At 36.0% G+C, this 21,017-nt stretch overlaps 1 protein-coding gene across 3 annotated transcripts in view; it reads right to left on the reverse strand.

Moving 5' to 3' along the window:
* TUT4 (terminal uridylyl transferase 4) overlaps window positions 1-21,017 on the reverse strand; it is a 49,340-nt gene that overhangs the window by 22,830 nt on the left and 5,493 nt on the right. For 2 of the 3 annotated variants that reach the window (XM_080348599.1, XM_080348597.1), the window contains exons 2-12: window positions 17,280-17,955; window positions 15,412-15,575; window positions 11,854-11,970; window positions 9,514-9,691; window positions 6,902-6,990; window positions 5,619-5,670; window positions 4,750-4,819; window positions 3,635-3,761; window positions 2,530-2,649; window positions 1,924-2,145; window positions 1,601-1,775 (exon numbers count right to left, since the gene is read on the reverse strand). In XM_080348599.1, coding sequence (XP_080204725.1) covers window positions 1,601-1,775; window positions 1,924-2,145; window positions 2,530-2,649; window positions 3,635-3,761; window positions 4,750-4,819; window positions 5,619-5,670; window positions 6,902-6,990; window positions 9,514-9,691; window positions 11,854-11,970; window positions 15,412-15,575; window positions 17,280-17,841 — 1,876 coding nt within the window. In that variant the 5' untranslated portion in view covers window positions 17,842-17,955. The remainder of the gene's footprint in view (window positions 1-1,600; window positions 1,776-1,923; window positions 2,146-2,529; window positions 2,650-3,634; window positions 3,762-4,749; window positions 4,820-5,618; window positions 5,671-6,901; window positions 6,991-9,513; window positions 9,692-11,853; window positions 11,971-15,411; window positions 15,576-17,279; window positions 17,956-21,017) is intronic. The other variant, XM_080348598.1, reaches the window with a different exon arrangement.

Genomic DNA, 21,017 nt, shown 5'->3' on the forward strand with positions numbered 1-21,017 from the left:
TTTCCTTAAGAAATTAATTTCTTCAAGAGTAACGTTAAGGTTATAAGGATTATATGAACCAATCTCACCAGGTTTCATTCTTAGTCCTTCCTAGCGATTTCTAGATCAAACATGTTTTCCAAGTAAAAAGAGCACTTGCATAGTTGCTATGAGTTTGCCTGGGAAGATAGTATCAAACTGAGATTCTGTTACTTCATCATTTTAGTTACAAACTTAACAGTAAAAAAATCAAACAAACAGAAGGGGCAAAAATTAAAAACAAAAGACTATAAAAACCAAACAAAAACAACACAAAGAGACCAACAATGGCAGGTATCAGAACCAGAATGTAATCTGTTTTTTGAAATTATTTCCTGTTTCTTCCTCAATAATTTGCCCTTTCATCTTACAGGTTTTAGCTTCTCATATGCTGAAGAAACACTACTCTAGTTTTAAAACTATCTCGCTAAAAGGGATTGAAGAACAGAACTGGGAGAGGAAATTAAAGCCACAGGAGTGATCTCAAGACCCACTACTCAACATGTGCCTCAGTAATTCACTCCCTGTTTTTTTCCTTTTTACTTTTCCTTCTTGCACCTTACTGACTTGTCCTTCACTATACCTTTAGTAACGCTGTCTCCGTCTTTACAATTTTCTTTGGCGTATTTACCCTCTCCTCCTCACCTCCTGTGTGCTACTGAAAAGCCACTTCATCAACATCCCTAGCAAGTGTCCAAAACTCATTATTTATGCTTTTATAAAAATATCACCTTAAACAGTTTCTCAGCCTTCCTCAAATATTCTTAAGGCCAATTCAGAATGCCACACATTGCTCTGACTTCAGCTGTTAAGTACTGTTCACATATTTTTCTGAGTTGAGGAGCAGAAATAAAGATGTTCCAGTTACAAACAATAGACAAAATAATTTTCTTTTTCTCTTTCTCTTTTCCTCTATTCCTCTCCCCAACATATATAATCAGGGTACATCCAATTTATACAGTCTTACTCCCTGAAACAAGCACTTCCCTTAGCAGGATACTCAGGCCCTGAAGCATGGCCTGTGACCATGTGGCAGCAGGCCACTCAGCTTCACAGGGCAGAAACACTGTCCCCAGGGAAAAGGACAACGGAGGGTGCTGAGGGGTGCGTCTGTGTTACTTTGCTGGGTTTGCTCCAGTTCACTCTGATCAGAACTAACCTCTCTGCTCAGCCTGCATTAGAGTCACAAGAAACAAACTGAGAGCTGGTAACAGTCAAAACACATGGTGGGTTCTGGAAATGCAGCGAGAGGTGCTGAAAGTTCATAATATCAGAATTATTAAAAAGGAATAAATAATAGCTTATAGGAAGAAACAGATAAGAGATAAGAACAGAACAGTAAGAAACAGTGAGACAAATCTATATCTTGCGCTTCAAGGATGAGGGCTGCAAAAAGTAGGACTAAACAGAAAAACTGTCTTTAATCAGACAAAATAGCTGACAAAATGTATAAAAAAAAATAGATGTACTTCTCCATTTTTGATTTAGTTTATTGCTCAGACTTGTGACAGACCTGTAAGTATTGGGTAAATAAAGATATTAATTCAGGATAACTACAGAACTAGAACGGGTATTATCCTACCTTCAATGGCTATTCGCCTTTTAGGCCAGTTTTTATTCTCTCTGGTTAAGAGTTCTTGTACCCGTATGCTGATGACGTATTCCTCCAAAGCAAATTCCAGTGTGTAAAACTTCAACAGTTCTAACCACAGTTGTCCCAGTGAAACTTGGTGAGGGGTTTTGAATGCTAAGAGAGACTAAAACACAAGGACAAGAATGCTCAACTGCAGTAAGAAATGAAAATTCCCATTTTCTTCCTGGTTCCATCCAATATTAATGTTTCAAGACAAAAAACATGGAAAAGAGACAGAATAGGCTTTTTAATGAAACAAAGCTATGACTTACATTGCCGTGCTTCTCCTTTGCATTACTTTGGTTGTCCACTTCCGAGCTTGTTACCTTTTTACCACCACCTTTTTGTTGTTCAACTTTAGTTTTACTTTCCGCACCAACTGAGTTTTTTGCTGCACCATTTGCTGGTGGTTTGTACTCCCACCGTACAAACTCTCCTTCTTCTATACCTTTCAGCTGGTGGTCATCTGGCCTCTTCGAATCAAAGCCTTCAATCTAAAAACAATTAAAGCAGCTCTTAAACAAGACTGAGTATTATACATACAACCAAAAGTTTTCACCAAAGGTAACACTGACAATTGTGATATTTATTCCCCTCCATAATAACTGATACCAGAGAAATAAATTCTGAGAACTAAAGAAGAAAATATCTACCCTTTCTCCAAAATACAGCACGACACAATTGCACAGGCTATAGCAGCTGCCTTTTTTTAAAAGTCATCAGAATCACCAGGCATCAACTGTGTGAGGATTAACTAGCAATGTGTTTTATTTATTTATTCTTAAGTAATCAAATTTTGTACATTTTATGACCTTGCAGAACACAGACATAACTTCAACAATTTAACAAGGAGGTTACTATATTACCAAAGCACTTACCCAATTGCCCAAATAGGATGGTAAAATACATGGTTTTCTTTGTTGAAGAAAAAATATCACCATTAAGGCAAAGGAATATGAGGGAATCCCACCTTCAGCCTGACAGTCAATATGACAGAGCTGTAAGAGAGTAAATCATTACTTTTCTGATGTAACATCAGCATTTTAATTTAAAGTCTACTGTAAGAGGATAAATATTAAAGAAATGTGATATATACTAGAGTGAAACACAAAATCCTTATCTCAGAAACTGCAGTTGTTATCTGATGCCATATACAGATAAAATGCAAATTTTAGTAATTCATACAATGCCTTAAGTTACACTATTTTATTAAATGTTATTCTCTTCGGTTTCATCACATTTTGTGTTTGTGGGACATGTGTGGGTTCCTATCTAGAATTTCAGTCGACTATCAGGTAGTTGTTACTGTGTGATCTCTCACATATGGAGATGGGGATTCCATGCATCTGACTGTAAGCTCATCCTGATCTCTTCTACGGGAACTCAGAGATGTAATAAACGTATTAGACTTGGAACAGTCCTTTGTAGTTTCTATTGCTTCTAATTATATGTTGTGAACAAGGAATCTTTGTAACAACACCTTACTAAATCCTGCCAACAATATCACGCAACTGACTTCTCAATAAAGTCAAGACACTTTAAGTCAAATATGGCCTGGCAGCAGTTTCAAGACAGTTTTACGCTGGCTATGAACACCGTAACTTGGTTCCTGTGATCACGGCTGACGTCTGTAAGTACAGCAGGGTATGACAGACCCTTTTTTGAGCAAGTGAACTGTTTTCTATGTGACCTCAAGAGCATAAAGTTTGCAAGACCTGATTGCTCTGTTGAGCTGTTTTTCAACGATCAATTAACTACTTTTAAGGAACTAGCACAATAGCTTGCTAATAGAATAGTGGAAGCTTTACATATATTCACAGTTTCACACAAAAACCTTCAGTTTCATTCTGGCCTGTTACGGTAAGAAGTAAACTAGTGGCATGAAGTTCTTTTCTATCAACATATATTATATATTACATTGTATGCAGTAGTTAAAAAGAAGAAATAAATATATTTAATTACCCTCAATATTTATAAACTTACTCTAGCCCAGTAGCGGAAAGCCAAAACCAAGGGAATAAGGACCGGCTCCAGTTTACCAAGTGCAGCCAGCAGGTCAGTTGTAAGGCAAGCCACATCATTTCTAGCACTTACTTTACATGTCAAACCACTGTAATTACAAATATAAAACAGCAAATAAAAGAGTTATCACCTTGTGTATATAGATGATGCTTGGGGCAGGGGGAAGGTGAGGCACCACATCCATCATAATAAAAACATATATCAGTGTCTCCCTATGTAAAAACCTGAACTTTTTAAACAAAAGCTACAGAACATAATCACATTTTCTTTACTATTAACTCATCAGTTGGATCTAGAACTTAGAGAAATTCATTACAGCTAAAAATATAAAACAGCATTAAGAATTTGCTCTAAGTTCTGCTGTTACTTAATTGCACAATCTTACATGACTAAAATTCCACTTATTATCTTCCACATACCAAATAAATAAATAAACAAACAAACAATAGAGCCCCCAGGCCTGCTGCATACTCAGAGTTGCTAAGTCCACAGAACAGATGCTCTAAAAACTTTTGGTGTGCTTTTCAGAATAATTATTTCTATTCTCTTAGTACTTAAAGGTATCTGCATAATCTACAAAAACAGGAAGAAATCTGTCCACCCTTGGTGCATTTACTTCCCAAAAGTGTCTATCACATACTCCTGGTCAGTCAAAGCAATGTGGGCATCCTACAGTAACCATGTTTCATTTTGGAGGTTGCTGCTTCTTAGGCATTTACTGCAACTGCCAGATGATGTGTCCTCACTGGTAATGCGTATCTTATAAAATGTTTTTAAAGCCTTGGCTTAAACTGCTGGCAGGAATTTTAAATATCAACTGAGTAACATTCTACTTTTCCTCTTTTTAACTACAAGTAGAACTGGTATTTTCAGACTCCTACAACTAACGAACAATATGAAGCACAAAAACAAATCTATCCATATTATACTTCTGAGTATGAGCAATTCCCCTTTCACATGAATGTTAGCTAAATGTTACAGTAATACTTCTTGTCGGGAGTGCAAGCAAATGGCTGCTATGAACAAGCACAGTAGAAACTGGTATCTCATTAAAAATCCTTTTCAATGACATGTACCTTTTAACATCTTTGCAAAAGACAACAGGAACTTTGGCATGGAAATCTGACTCCACATCTGAGTAGACATCTAAGCAAGGAGAAAAGAGAAGATGATGAATGAAATTCTTTTGACAGTTTTCCCAATTTTGTCTTCAAAGCTATTACAGGTACACCACACTTTTACAGAACAACTCAAATTAGGTGCTGCATAGCTAACCAGGTAAGCAGTATTTTCTTGTTTCTTTTGATGCTCACACAGCCAGCAGGGAAAACCAAAAACCACACCACACCCTTGTCAGGAAACTGGGCTGGCATCTCTTCTAGAACCTTTTTGTTTGTACAACATTTGAAAGACACAAGGTTGAACCTCTGAAAAACTACCAGGATAGTCTGAGAACCACTTATGGAGCTAACCTGTCAAAATTTCCTCAAGGATCCAAAATGCAACGTTACTTCTGCCACTTGTTTCAGGATGTGCAATTACAGGGTTAAACAACCTCATGACAGAACAAGGAGGCTACAAGTTTCAGAAATCTTGTAATAATTTTAACTGATGTTCATATACAAGTGGAAAGTGACTTTTTGGTTTACTTCTGAGAATTTCTCCCACAAAGTTAAATACTTTTTGACCTGGCATCTAACACCACCACCATGAATCCTGGCAATCTGAACTGGACTATGTGAGTTGTCATTCTCCTGCTGCAGGTTCTCATCTCTCACTTACACAAGCACTGGTATTCACAAAAGTCACACTCATAAAAACAGCTCAGATACAAAAATGGATTAGTTTTCAGCCCCAAGTAAGTTTACACAAAAATTAAGCATAAAACAAGTGAGCAGCAGCTGGAATAGTAATTAAATAGAAATGAGATTAAGCTAAAACTCACCACTGTTCTTCAAGATTTCAAGCACCTGTATCAGAACATCTGGTTGACTCATCTAAAATAACAAAAGTAGAGGAGATTACAGTATTCAGACTACCCTACTTTATTTTACACTTAGTTTAAAACTGCTTAGGTTGAACAACTAGTAACACTGTTCTTTCACAAAAGTAAATATCATGTGTCAGTATTAATGAAAAAGTTACCTGTATCTGTTCGCACCATAGAAACAGGTACTAGTAAACGTATTAGCCAGCTTTCTTTTAGCCTACAGCTTTTTTAGTTAATACTTCTGTTCTAGTTCCATATTAACAGACTCCATAAAGTGAAAACAAAATACTTGTCATATATACAATAATTTCAATGTCGACACATGCCACTAGAAACACACAACACTAAAGAATTTCATGTCAGTACTTTCCTAAGGATTTTTAAAAGTTATAAATTTTAAATGTTTGCTTTTCTCTCCAGTAATCAACTGAAGTGATGTTTCAAATATTAGCTGTAAATATCTCAAAGAAAAGCTAAAAATTAGCACCACCTTTGAGCCTTTGTGAAAAAGTGACATGGTGCAATCTACAAGCAATCATGGGAAAAAGTGCTCAGTTTTGCTTCCTAACTGCAGGATCATTTCAAAATGCACATGTATGTATGTACCCAAAACAGGTATTTTGAATTTCACTGTAACACAGGCAGTCAAAAGAAAGAGCAAGTTCAGCAGCTGTGACTCTAACAAGAACGAGCTTCTCATATCACATATTAAACATGAATCAGCCACATCAGTGTTTAAAGGTAAGTTATAATCTGCTCTGCAAGAATTTAGTATCGCAGTAAATTGTAATCGGGGATGTGACATCTACTTGTGACTGGAACATGAAAGTAAAACTGTCACTTTTAGCCCCACCTTCAACAGACGGGGCAGGGAACGAAAACCCTACAAGTTTTTACTGTCTGAATCCTGAGCACATAAAAGCACACTCATCCAGGGCCAACTATTCTCATATTGCTTCAATGCTGACTCAGAATTTTTTTTTAAAAGGCTAGCATAAGATTGCCCCAACAACTGAACTAAAGTTATCTAGCAAGCAATGAAAACTTTATCTGCTTGATTTATAGCACACCTGACACCAAATCAAAGATTATATGCTTTGTGCTATTCTAACACTGTATGCACCAGCAGAAGATGAAGGCAATGGAGTAATAATAAATGTTTTAAATGACAATAGCTGAGCTTAATAACGATAATGAATGATTAAAAAAACAGTTAATACAAGATAATATCTACACACCTTAGGGGGGAATTTGATATCAATGTTAATATCACTGGTTTTAAAAGCAAATCTAGTTAAACAGGAGCCATACATCCTCAGTGAGCAGTCTGGAAGAGAGAGAAACATAATTATTTAACAGCTAGTAAATAAATAATACTTTAATGGATGACGCATACCTTGCTTTAGATACTGTAGCTCCCAAGCAGTACTCCTAAATTCATGAATATTGAACCACTTTCTCACTCCTGTGAGGGCTCGTCATTTCCATAACACAGCATCACAGGAAAACGGATAATTGAAACAGTATAATTACCAAATGTCCAAGATTTTTCAAGCTGTTTTAAAGTATTTTTGCAATGCAGCTTCAGGGGAGTTTTTTCTTAATATAAAATTTAATATAAAATAGTAATAACTGTCACCATCTTAGTGCAGGATTTTATTTAAAAGCTTTTATTCGCTACAGCTTGATTCCACTGCAGCAGTCAGCCAATTACAAAATTCTTTGTTGCCTCATAGACTTTTGTCAAAATTTTTTTAATATGTGCTACAATCCGTTAATTCCATTACCAAGTTTCTATGCAAAATTTATTACAAAACATGTATATGAAACATAATGACACAAAGTACAGTATCCATTTAGTTTTTATAGTTAATACAGTTCCTTACCTGAAAATACGTCCAACAGAGCTAAACTAATTAGAAAGTAACTATTCAGTAATAATACGAGAAATATCATTCCGCTCCATAAACAATGATTCTTAAAAGAGAAAATCTTACACATACAAAGCTTCAAACTTACTTTTCTCTGGTTTTCACTACCTAGAAACTAGCCCTCTCAAAATGAATTTCTGTACGGTAAATAATAATAACAATAAAAATAACAACAATATAATTTTCATGAGTATTTATGAAAGTAATAATCTCCTTTGCCTTATACTAATACACTATCATTGGAAAAACCAACAGCATGTCAGAGCAGAAGTTTGCACTAGGAGCCACAAACAGCAACATTATAGAGCAAACAGATTAGCAAACACCCACTTTACAAGCCCTGTTCTATTCAGAACCTTATGTTTAAAAATATATTGAATATAGCCCCTGAAACTAAAGCAGATCATCCTGCAGGAAACAAAAAATCTTTATCTCTACGGTATTTTTACAGAGCAAAGGGAAAAAATTTCTAAAATCGAAGGACAGTATAGAATAGCAACTCAGTTTCAATATAGATTAAATACTTTGAAAACTTATTTTTTGTCAATGAGATTGATACTTTCTTCTGTCCAGATTCAATCAAAAGCAAATGACTGTTAACATCATGCCACCATTACTGTAGCTTCAAAAATCAGCTCTCAAACTCCCACTGTACTTAACTATAGGAGATGATGGCACATCAATGCAAAGAAGCAAATGTCAAAGATTATCTTACTGATGTACTATTTATTTTCCAACAGTAGTATAAACTGGATTTGAATGTCTAACACATTCTTTTGAAGTAGCATAGGGCATTTCTGAAGGGGGAGGGGGAAGATTACCATTCCATTTATCCAGACAATTTTTATAAACTTTATTAAGGGCCTGAACTTCACTGACCCACTGATGAAAAAAAAATAAAAAGTGGAACAAACATTTAACCTACTCAAACTTTTTTTTAATTACTCTAATTTTTAATCAACATAAAGCACTCAATCAAGAAAAAGGCAGATGAGGTATGACATTTATTTGTGGTTATGTGAATTTAATATTTGTACTTATTTAAGACAATTCAAGAGACTTTGGGAAGCTATAGTTGATCTCAAAGAACACCTCTGCTCATTTTGGGACCCACAAACCATAAATATACAGGAGAAGAAATATCTGTTAAACAATAATTGTTGTTGGTTTTAATTATTTGTTTTAACAGTTATTACTTAATACCTGCAGGTACTTCAGATCACAATTAAGTACTGCAAATGTCTCATTTGCTTACCAAAATCACTCATAGCTGAGGTCTAGTTTTTTTCTTCCTAGAACTCTGCTTTTAAAAAAAAAATGTCTCATGCAACATTTATCTGCACTAAAAGATGTTATAGACAAATGAAGGTCCAGTAGGAAAAAATGTATTTGAAAGTCCTTCTCATTTTCCCCTCCTGCTACATTTATATTAGTTTAATCAATTTTTCCCACTTGGGGAAAAAAAACCACACCAAACCACAATCTCTACCGTAACAGCCACAGATATTCAGTAATGCTGGGCAAGGTACAGGTGTGAAGGTTTGTAGGATTAGAGCCTGAGGGAGACTCTCAGTGGCTGAGGCTTTAAACATGGAAGGAAATATTTTGTGCCCTGGAAACTTCCACTTTTCAGCAGAAATCATCACTTCAAAGAGGACCAACAGCTTCAATAAACACATATGAGAAAGAAGCAAAAAATAAGCACAACCATATTTTTCTCTTTTTGTAGGTTTGTTAGCCCCTTTTAAATCAACTGTCAATCTGTATTAATATGCCTGTATATATTCATATTGTATAATATAAAGATAATTTAACCCCAAAATACATTAATTAATCATTAATGAAGGTATCAAAATCTGTGTAAAAACAAATAAAAAGAAAAATCTTCACCTAAAGAAAATGGAGAATACTATGCATACCTGGTAAGGGCTGTTGAATAATTTTCTCCATCTCATTTACAATTTCTTGACGAATTCTGAAGTCATCATCTGATATGCCTTGTTCATTGGCTGCCTCAATGAGTGTAAAACTCAGAGCAGCCAACTGTGCAGAAGAGGGGGGTGGAAGGGCACGCAGCTCATTTTCTTCTTGTTTTTCCTGAATAATTGTTGGATGATAAAAGCAAAAACTGATATTTTAGGGGAAAAAGGTTATCTCATACAACTGCATGATATTAGAACATACTGTTTGCCATTCATGCTCTGCTATTTCCATGGTGTCCTGAACAAACACTTTCAAAGGTAGGAATTAAGCCCGGCCTAACTGGCCAATGTGCTTGTGTGGCTCCCAGAAATGGCAGTAGATGCCCAGTATTTAAATAGAACATGTTGTTTCACAGCTGGCAACTAGGGAGAAAATCTGTTGTGTTACATTCCTGAACCACGTTTGCTGACAGTTCTGAAACAGAATTCATCCAAGGAAATGAAAAGCTATAATTGTTCCTATATAATCAAAGGAACTGAGCTGAGGAAGTTTTTCTAGAGTCACACAGATTTTTTTCAGGGTGGATTGTACTTGAAGGAAAGATATCAGAAGCAGAAAAGTATTCTTGGCTCCAAGAAATTTGGGGCTGAGCCTCATTGCTGCCTAAACAGCTGGTGCGAAAAAGTGCTATTTTTAGTGCATCAAATTACAATCAATTTAATCCAACAGCAAGAAATGTCAGATGCATCGAGTCATTGGGAGTAAGTACAGCAATCACTTGTTTCACAAATTCATCAACTAAATGAAATACGTGACTGACAACAACAACAAAAAAATAATAAGAAAATAATTATGCACTAAGAAAACAGTACAGTATGAAAATGTTTGGTTACTTCTAGGCTGCTTCTCTCAACTCTTATGCTAAATTTGTTCAAATAAGAACAGAAGAAAGAGTATGTGCATTTGTAAAGGACTGTGGGTTTTTTTAATGCCACTGCTTTAGAGTTTTTCTTGAGTGGCAAAGCCACAGCTGCTGCTAAGCTTATTTGATAGTCATGTATCTCATAGTCAGAGCAGTAAACAGGAGTATTTTATGAAGTAACATTTAGACAGATACTTTTTATCACTGATGTGGCACACAATGTAAAGCTATTTGAAGACAAGTGTTAAAAGCTGAAACTGCTCCCTTTCCTCTAGCATTTCCATTCAGTGGTACAGAAACCTCATTCCTCAATTTCTCTCTCCCTAGGCACAAAAAAAACCATGGTATGAAAGCGTTTCCATATCAGACATGGGGCTGGTTTGCTGCCAGTTTATTAATTTTTTTTCATTACGCAATTTAGCAGACAGCAAAAGAACCAGAATCCTTTACAAATACTAACTCAACATAATAAAAATATGTTGCTTTCTGAGATGTAAACCATATTTATCGCATTCAGAGTTTTCCAGGTGATGGCTTGCAGATATGACAGAATTAAGAGCAATGATTACGAAGTAGGTATTGCAAGAAATACGTAGAAACAGGAGTAACTAAGTGACTGAGTTTGGGGGAATGGTTGTAGGAAGAGTAATTTTAACTACCTGAATCACAAAAACCTACATACCTGGGAATTTGTAGTCATCAGCATTTACAAAAAACAGGTTGGCGAGAAAATCTCTGTGCCATTGACTGGATTTCATGCATGTAACAGTTCTTTAAAGCAAAGCAAATGGTAACACCATAGTATCTGATAAGGAAACTGTTTTACTCTTTGAAAAGCTTAGAACTGTTTTTCATATTAGACATAAACCCAGGGCAATGATGAGTGACTCAGGAATTGAATCTCTCCCTGCTTTAACTCTGTTTTTTTAGTCTATACACACTATCCTCTCTGCTTATCCATCAACAGAAAGGATGTTGCTAAAAATCTCACAAGTCAGACAATAGAGAAAAAAAACAGATAAAAACTACATCCCCAACTCCACCTCCAGCCCCTGGAGCAATTATTTTTTCTTTTTAAGAAACAGAAAAACTAAACATGTTTTCAAGTAAGTTATCCTGCTTTCTCTTTCTACAAGTATGATGAACTGCCCACTACTCAGAGACACTAATTCAGAAGCAATAATCAAAAATGTTCTCTCCACTCTGCTTGCATAGATCAAGTCCTTACTCTCAAACAGAAAAAAAGCAACAGAAATTTGTGGATCTCTGCTCAGCACACAAACTTCCAGCTGAATGAGGATGACCAAACAAAGAAAACGTACCACATAACCAAAAAAAAAAAAATTGTTTCGTTTAAAAAAAGAAAGGGGGGGGGGGAACATGTATCAGTCAAAAATTGTATTTGTTAACTTACCATTATATTTTTCTTATGCCGTTTTTCTTTAATATGCTTGTGAGCTCCCTGGATATTTTCAATGTGAACTAAGCAGAGCTTGCATAGATACTGACAGCTGGTGTATTCTGGGGAGCGCTGAGGAAAAATGGCCATAGATTAAAAGAAAATGTTGCTGCCAATAGTGTCTGCAAAAACTATTTGAATAATAAATTGTATTTAACAATTATGCAACACTTGAAATGTCAAGGTGCCTTGCAAACATTAATCTCCAAAAAACACAGTGAAAATTAATTTTTACCCATATGACAAGTGGGGAAAGTGAGGAAAAGAAGTGAGATAACTTGAATATGACACTTCTCAGAATCACAGAATGTTAGGAATTGGAATGGACCTCGAAAGATCATCCAGTCCAATCCCCCTGCCAGAGCAGGAACACCTCAGTAACTTCTAATGAGGCAAGATTAAGACTGAAGAGTTTATGCCTCTTAAGGCTGACCTAAAGGCCAGTAAGCTGCTCCCCTGACAGCTCAAGCTTTTAATAACTATGGATTTATGAAATCTCAGCATCTATCCTCTTTTCTCTGATGAGAAAATGTGGAGTGTTCATCCCATCTACTATACATGTTATGACAGATGGTGGTGGTGTTTGGCTGGCGTATCTGCAGCGTACTCTGCAAGTACTGCAGTTTTTGTTCCATTAAAAAGGGTGCGGCTGGCCAGGAAGCAGGAAGATAGCCAGTTTCTGACTTACTAATGACTATACTCTGGATAAGGTGGGATCCTCTGAGAAGGGATAAGATTATGCCATTTTGACGAATAATTTGCAATGCTTAAAACTGGAGAAACGTGAAGAACAAGCATCTTTTTGTAAAGACAGGCTGGGAGAGATAGAGCACACAGATGGAGAGCTCTGAGAGTCTGCAAGAAGCTGCGAAGCCTCAGGAGAAGATGAAGGCGGAGGAAATGATTATTTTCCTAAGGTCTAAGAGGGAGTACTGGGGAGTCTTTTCAACCAGGAAACCACTAAGAACTACTAGAATAAAAGGCAGAAAGGACCACCTCTGCAATGATGAGGGGCTGTTTGCAAATGCTCCACTTTAAACTGTCTCGTCCTGCAGTTCTATTTTCTTGCTCTAACAACAGAGTTATAGATATTCAACACTTTTTTATATGCTCTTTGGAAAGATAAAAAGGCCCCTCAAAAAGGCCTTAGTATTTTCACAGACTTGTTAGCATCCTTCCAATAACTAATACCAGTTAAAACTGGAAGACAAAAACCCCTGCTTAACATTTTCATCTTAATTCTAACACATCTATATTTACCAAAACCGAGAAGTACACTGAAAACACCAGATGTTTAAACAGTGACATAACAACACTAAGGTGGACTATAGATCAGTTAAACAAATTTGACTCACTACAAGGAAACTTAAACCACTGCTAAATTTGGGCAAGTTTTTCCACTTACTGTGTCTGATCTTTTGCTTTTGGAAAAAAAAAGAAGTCTGATACCCTTCAACTAAAGGTAAATATCACTTTAAAATAACATGGTCATTATGCTTTTATTACTAATTCTCTTAATCCTCATTTTCTATGAGACAGATACCTCGTAAGATGAAACTAAGCATCTATTTAGAAAACAACTTACAGGCAGTTACACTTGCCTAGCTTGGAAGATTCAAGTATCCAACACCTGATGATTGAAGGAGATAAAAATATTTTACCTCTCTTCTAAAACTGAATGAATATCAGCAGTAATGATATTAAAAGAAATGGACTATTTCTTTACAATACTGATCAGCAGTATTATATCAACAGATGATGCCAGAAAGGTGGAATCATGTAATACCTTTTATTTTGTCTCTATTGCAAAGCCTTTCTTAATCATCTAGTTACGCTTAAGACTAATGAAAGGGGCAAGAACTCAAAATAGCAAGACAAAAAAAGCTACAGACTACTACTTGGGTAAGACGGATGCATCTAAACAAGACAGGTCTCATGACATTAGTGCTTGGATACTAATCCATCTCAGAGGTGGCTGTATTTTAAAGAACTGAGAGAATGGGAAGGTTCCTGACCACTGGGAAAGAGAAACTTAAGAATATCTTTAAATGGCTAAAGAGGATGAGCCAAGGAATTAAAGATCAGTCAGAGCTGGCACCTAGAAAAATTCTGTAATAAATTATGTTATTAATAAGCACATAAAATAGGTCATAGGTGACAAACTGATCTGCTATAAATAAATTGCAATACACCAATTTTAAGATTCTTTTTTTTTTAAATAAAATCATAACACTTGAAAAAGCAGCAGCAGATGTTGTATCTTGAATTTTTAAAATAAATAAAGAAGAGTAAGGTGAGAGCAAAACTGCTCAGAAAACTGTCCTTGGACTACACATACACACACTGGCTCACCACCAATGCAGTGCCAAGTACTTTTCAACAGGGCTCAAAACATTCGTATTTTTGTTGAAGACTTAGGAAATGCAATACCGGGTGTGCTGACTACGAACACAAAAGATACCAAGTTAGCAGAGATTACAGAAGACATATGATGACAAAAATTCAGTGATCACAACAAATCAGATAAATTGAATAAAAAAGCTGCAATTAAATAATATCAAAGCAAAGTACCATTCCTCCTTAGGTATTATCAAGTACAAAAAAACCAAGGGCGGGGAAGACTTGATTGGATATTCCTTAAGAAAAAGATACAGGGATCACTGCTGGTCAAACTACAAGCCAACATCCTATTGCTGCTAAAAAAGCAGATGCTCTAAACACAAATGCTGTATTTTGGACAGATGAAGTCAGCTTTCCTCTTTCCATGTAAGACCTCAGCTGAAATTGCATGTCCAATTCTGGATACCAGTCACACGCTAGATGCCTACAGAAATGCAACAGGAATGAACCAGTAACTAAAAAATCCCAAGACCAAAGAAAAAAAGAGCAAGTCTCAAGAAGATAAGACGGTAGGAATGGTAATGATCTTCAACATATAGAAAATTGCTGAAAAAAGTAATAAATTTATGTTTATTTTGCTAGGAGAACATATGAGGAATGAAAATGCTGTAACAGACATTTATATTAGACATTAAGTAAAACTTCTGGGTTACCTATACTGCCTCTGAAATTTGATTCACTGGAGATAATATTAAGAATGGTTTAGACAAACATTTTTAAGGAGTCATCTTCAGTGCAGATGAAGGTGCTAATATACTGAAGATAGCGCAAGGTGCCTCTCGATCCTGTATTCCAAGTTTCCAGGTAACCAGACCTCCTAGAAAATCTTAGGTAAGTAAGGGAACTGTAAACCTTTAGGTCTGTAAAACTGAAAAATACAGGCCACATGTGCCACAAAAGGAAGGGTAAGTTTTCAGTCCACATCATCTGCCACGATGAATGACTAGTTAACTATTAGGGATAATATCTTAGACTGCTAAAGTGATTCATTATAAAGAAGAAAGAAACAGAGGCAATAAGCTCTAGTTGAAATGCCACCCAACCAGAAATATAGTGATTATAATGAAAGAAGACACCTATTTTCTTTTTCATCTGACAAATAACTCAACCTACTTTTTCAAGTCGGGAGATATAATCTCTTTCCAGACGTTCTTCAGCTTGTTTCAATCCTAGTTGCTGTTCAACTGTCAGATTAGATTCGTCAATAACAGTGGTGTTTTCTAAATAATCAGCTTCCAAAGTATGTTCTTTAGTTGATTCAGAATTCTTTATTTTACCTAGGGAAAGAAATAGTTATTTTCTTCAGAGTAACTCAAGGAGAAGAAAAGTGCAAGTACAGAGCAGTTAAGAGCCAGACACAAATTAGAGCTACATTCCAGTTTTTTGTCCAAAGGCTGGCCAACATCCCCTTGGATGTTAGAATCTTTTCACTATGTTAACCAGTATTTTGAAGACACTTTAGAAATCAGTGTGCTACTAAGAGTGCCCATCAAAAAGAGAAAAAAAAAAGGTAGATTCATTTTGTGTTTTGGTCATAACTTCACAGTCTCTAAAGTTCTTCAAGGCAAGAAAGGGGTTTTTTTGTTATGCAGGACAAAGTACACAACATCCTCATGCTCTACTGTAACAAAAATAAGAAATATTAGGCTTAAAATTATTTACATAATACATTTTGTTAAGGAAACAATCACAGAACTACCTTAAAGACGTTCACCCAAACGATCCTACAGAGCTAGACATCAGGTGTTCCAAGCCCTGGATTTAGAAGGCTGCTGGAGTCGCACCTGAACCCTTGGCAACACCGTGACACCCACAGCTGGCAACCACAGAACTGCGGAACGCTGCTACGCACAAACACGCACGGCACCTCTGAAAGGCCAGTTCCTCCAGATGCCTACGAATTGTTCATAGTCCAGTCATCTGGACAAACATCTACATCTTAAATTATCCCAGTAGTTTTTACATCAGCAAAACTGAGGGTTATTTGTGGTTCGGATTTTTTTTTTCTTTCCTTTCAAATGAGATCTGTGCCCCCAGACTAGTTAGGAATCAAAATTGAGCAAGTTTTCAAGTCCTGATTTCTCAGTGGCAGATGGTCCCTACAGTACATCATGGTGGTCCACAAAGACCTGACTGCTCAGAGAATGCTGCCATTTCAACATATTTTTCCTGTTAAATTTTTTTAAGCTAGCTAAAAAAATATGCACTTTAATATTTTCCTAGTATTCCCATGCAAGCAACTGCTGTGGCTGTTGCAATAGTGGGAAACACTTCAAACAGAAGGTCTGCACTAGCACGTCATCTTGAAACAGCGTTTTTATTAGAAAGAGCTACATTCTGAAAAAGGGTAAAAAATCCTGAACTAAGGAGTTAACCTGAAGCGAGAGAAAGCCTAATCCATATATTTAATTCTGAAACTGAAAAATATGTATAAGAACTGAACACTCATGAAGGTAACCACTGATGTATTCCAGAGCTCCCTAAACTGAAAGCCATCTGCCAAAACATACCCTAAATGCTATTAGTAACAAAAAGAGCAAAACAATCACAGAACTTAGGGTAAATATTTTCTCCCACCTATAAAAAACACTTTTCTTGTCGATTTTTCCTCTGATGTTTCTGAAAAGCAGAAATAGCTGGCATTTCCATAAGTAGCAATGACATTATGAAGGGTTCTCCCCTCTCAAGACACTATATTCACAAAATTGCCTGAAACCCACGCACACTAAGTATCTTGCAAAGATGTTTATGTCTTAGGCATGAGATAAAAGGACAGCTATTATCATAATCTCTTATTCTCTAAGTAATATGCATCAATGAATAGTATGCTCTCTCTAAATGCAATCAGCAACTTACTATATGTGAAAAAAAGAACCAAAAAAAACCCAAACATGCAAACAGAAACATTTCAAAGCCCGTTTCAGATTCATAACAATTTTACGAGGAGAAAATTGAATAGAGCAGTGGTGAATAATACTCACTGAAGTCATCAGGCTTATGTTCCATTTTCCTTTGATCTGAAGCAGTCTTACCAGGCTCACCAGTCTGATCAGCACCAGTCTTCAATGGATGAACTCCCGGTGGATTTTCCAACACCAGTTTCCCTTTCTGTGCAGCTGTTAAGCTTTCCATACTGAGCCCATTCCCTGAAATGTGGGAGCCTGGAAAGTTTTCTCCCACTGCTTGAGCTTTTGTCTGTTTCAGGTTTTCCGCTGCTGCTGATAAATTAGAAAATTTTTTTGCTTTTCCATGACTTCGATCCTGAACGTTTGACCCCGTATCTTTAGCTCCAGAAATACAACTATTTACTCTGCATGATTTATTTTCTCCTTGCTTTTCAGAACAAACATCATTTTGTTTACTTTTTTTGCTGCTATTCCTACTTGGAGAGCTTCTCCCAACATCCTTCACAGATTTGTCATTTCTATTATGTTTATAATTTTGATTATTTGTAATTTTGACTGCCTTGCCTTCCTCACAGACAAGACGGACAGAATTCCTTGGGTCATGATTTCCATTCTTCGAGCTCTTGGCCTCTTCCATTATAGTGAAGACCTGCTCCTCCTGTCTCTTGGGACCACTTGAAGTGCAATTCTTCAGCAATTTGCAGTTGGTTTTAAATCCACAGTACAGGCAAGGATCGTAGCTGATTGTCTACTGAAGAAATAATGACAGACATTTTTTAAGTGGAGGAAAAATATCCAAGCCCTATGTAGACAATATATCAAAATAAATATCTCCAAAGAAAAACAAATCATTATAGAAAGGATATTCACCCAACAGGCATAAATGAATTTTCATAATACATTCCGTATTTAAGTAAAACTCATGAAACTTTTGATCATCTTGACTTCTATTTAAGAGAGAAGGGGATACAAAGAGACAAAAAAATGGCAGAACATGGTAAAAAACACTCAGTGATAAACCTGTCAACAGCTTGCTTTTTTCTTTCCTTCCTATTTTTGGCTTTCTAAAAAAAAAACAAGAACGGAGATGTCTGCAGCTACACTGGGAAAAAAAAAAACAAAAACAACACATGCATCTAAAAAATACCACTCACTAAGCACACCACTCAAATTAGCAACTAGAGAACTCTAATTCAGTTTCCAGCAACCAAGCTCCACTTTACTATTAACTGATTTTTTTAAACTATTTAGAGATACAGCTCAAAGTATTAATAACAAACCTGACCTATCACCTCTATCCACAGATACTTAAGCATATTTCTGACACAATTTTCATAGAAGTTAACGGCCATCAATGAAATAAGATTTTGCTTAGCCAAAAAAAAAGCACAACTGGAAAATTATTTGCTTAGCTGCAGATTAATTTTATTTATCTAAACCTCCATTCTTTAAGTGGTATATCATCTGAGCTTCGTGTTGGAGACAACTCAAAGATTGTTTTTCCAATGGGAAGCTGAGCATGAATCAGTGGATCTGTTTGTAAGGAACTGCTCTTACAAATACAGAAAATGAAAAGGGTATCTGTAACAAGAACTTGGATTTAGTTCTTTTTTAAATAACCTTCAGATACCAATAAAAAATTATGAGCATGAAATATTAGACATAGGAGAAAATAAATTTTATAAAACTATACCAAGATATGGAGTTTGGAAATACAGTTTCTCTCCTGTCCACATACATATTAGGTAGGTAAAAGCATAATCCAGTGAAATTTCCGGGTTTTAGAGAACCCATCAAAATAAGTAGTTTATCATTTAGTGAAGAAAAGGAATAAAAATCAATTAATTACAACTACTAGAAGTATCACAAGGTACTTCTGTACTATAGAACCAGAAGGAAGGATCAGATTAAGATGTCTGGTTAAAAAAAAACAACTGAAACAACTTTCTGAATATTATATCTATAAAAGACAATTTTTTTTTCAGGCTATATGTTGTAGTTACTCTGTCATTTTAAAGGGACATGAATTAGAAAATACTTCAGGACACAAAGCACATGCTAAAAATTGTTATCTTAATCCTATATTGACATAATTGAAAATATATATTACCTTTCAAAAATGAAAACAAACAAACAAATAAACAAAAAACACACAAGAATTTTCTTGAAGTTAATGTCAACATCAAAGTCTTCAGTAAAATAGAAAAGAAAAAAAAAGTCTGTATTACTAAATTCATTCCAACAGCTAAGTATTTCATCTCATAAATACATTTAGTTAATATTACAACTACTTTCTATTACACACTGATTACAGCTGGCTTTTACTTCTAGACCAAAAGTCAAAGACCAAAAATCAAACAGATTAAACAGCATTTGCATTTGGCATGCAGTCAGTCCTGCCCACCGCAGCTCTTCCAAGGTCGGCGGCAGGAACCACTGCACACCTGAACCCACTGCTCCAGCCGCAGGGTGGTAACAACAGCCCAAGGTCCCCCAGGTTGGCTAAATTCTTCTTGTCTCTGGCAACCAGTATAGAGCACTGGGGAGGTGTTACAGCTACTTAGGGATGTTGCTATCTTTAAACTGTACTCTACTGTGAAGTTTTTTTATGTTACTAAAAAAAGAGTGGGATTTTTTAAAATTCTAAACTATTCCTTATGTTTTAGTTGCTCAACCTGAATAGGGGAAAAAAAAAACGACCAACCAACAAACCAGCAACCCGCCCCCCACACACACATCAGTTCCATTTTCATTTCTAGTTCATGTCTGACATTCACATCACCCTTCAGCTCCGGACAGGAACCTGTCAAGGCCGCACTGTCACCTTCCCGTAGGTTGGCATCGACTCCAAAAGGAGCAGTAACACCCTCTCTGCAACCCTGAGTACTTACTCGCACTCCTCAGGCTGCTCCCTCCCTTGTGCAGTTCTGCAGTGAACAAACCCAGAAACCCAGTCAGCTGAACATAAAACTGGCACAAGGGAGGAGGAGGAGGAGCAGGAGCTGGTAATTGCAAACAACTAGTCGGGTGGGGACAACTTCTCTTGGCACCACTTCCAGCTTAAAGCAACCGTGAAACTCTGGCATTGGAGGAAAAGCAGGGCTTCATTTTGCTCTGCTTTTTGTAGGTGTCCAATTGTTACTCATATTTTGCAAGTCTTAAAAAAAAGTCCACAAAATTCTACTGTAGGCTCAAATTATTTGATCTCATCTATTCAATAAAATACAGTTATGTACTCAAAGAGAACATATAAGCTTTAATCAAATGTACAAATGTGACAGGAAAAAAAAACTGCTAGTAAAAACTATAACCCAGCTAATAAATTGAGTATTGTGATCACATTATATAGTAAGAGAGTGAGTATAACCACATGCGAGTAGGTAAGGTTAAAAAGCCCTGATATATTCTTTATTCCTGAGAAATATGAATAAAGATAGGTCACAAAATTTCATAAGACTAGAATATTGTGTACAAAAAAAAAAGTTCCACAATGAAATTCAGGCTCTGAAATGCAAGTGCAATGATAATATTGTTGTACTTTGGGATTTTTTTTTTCCTTTTGCTCTTTAATACCAAAATTATTTAGGAAACACAACATAATCTAAACTGCTGTAACATATTCAACAGTAAACACGTTACCATCTCACAAAGAACTGGAAAGTAAACCAACTAATGAAACTTCACACGAAAAACAAAAAAAGAGACCACTACTAAACCCAAGACAGTCTCAAAAAGATCCTTCCTCCTGTCAGATATTGTCCATTTATATATGAGAAAGGGAAGAGAAGGGAAAGGAGTGCCTCCAAAAAGAAT

This window comes from Nesoenas mayeri, assembly GCF_963082525.1.
Source record: "Nesoenas mayeri genome assembly, chromosome: 8".
Taxonomy (NCBI): domain Eukaryota; kingdom Metazoa; phylum Chordata; class Aves; order Columbiformes; family Columbidae; genus Nesoenas; species Nesoenas mayeri.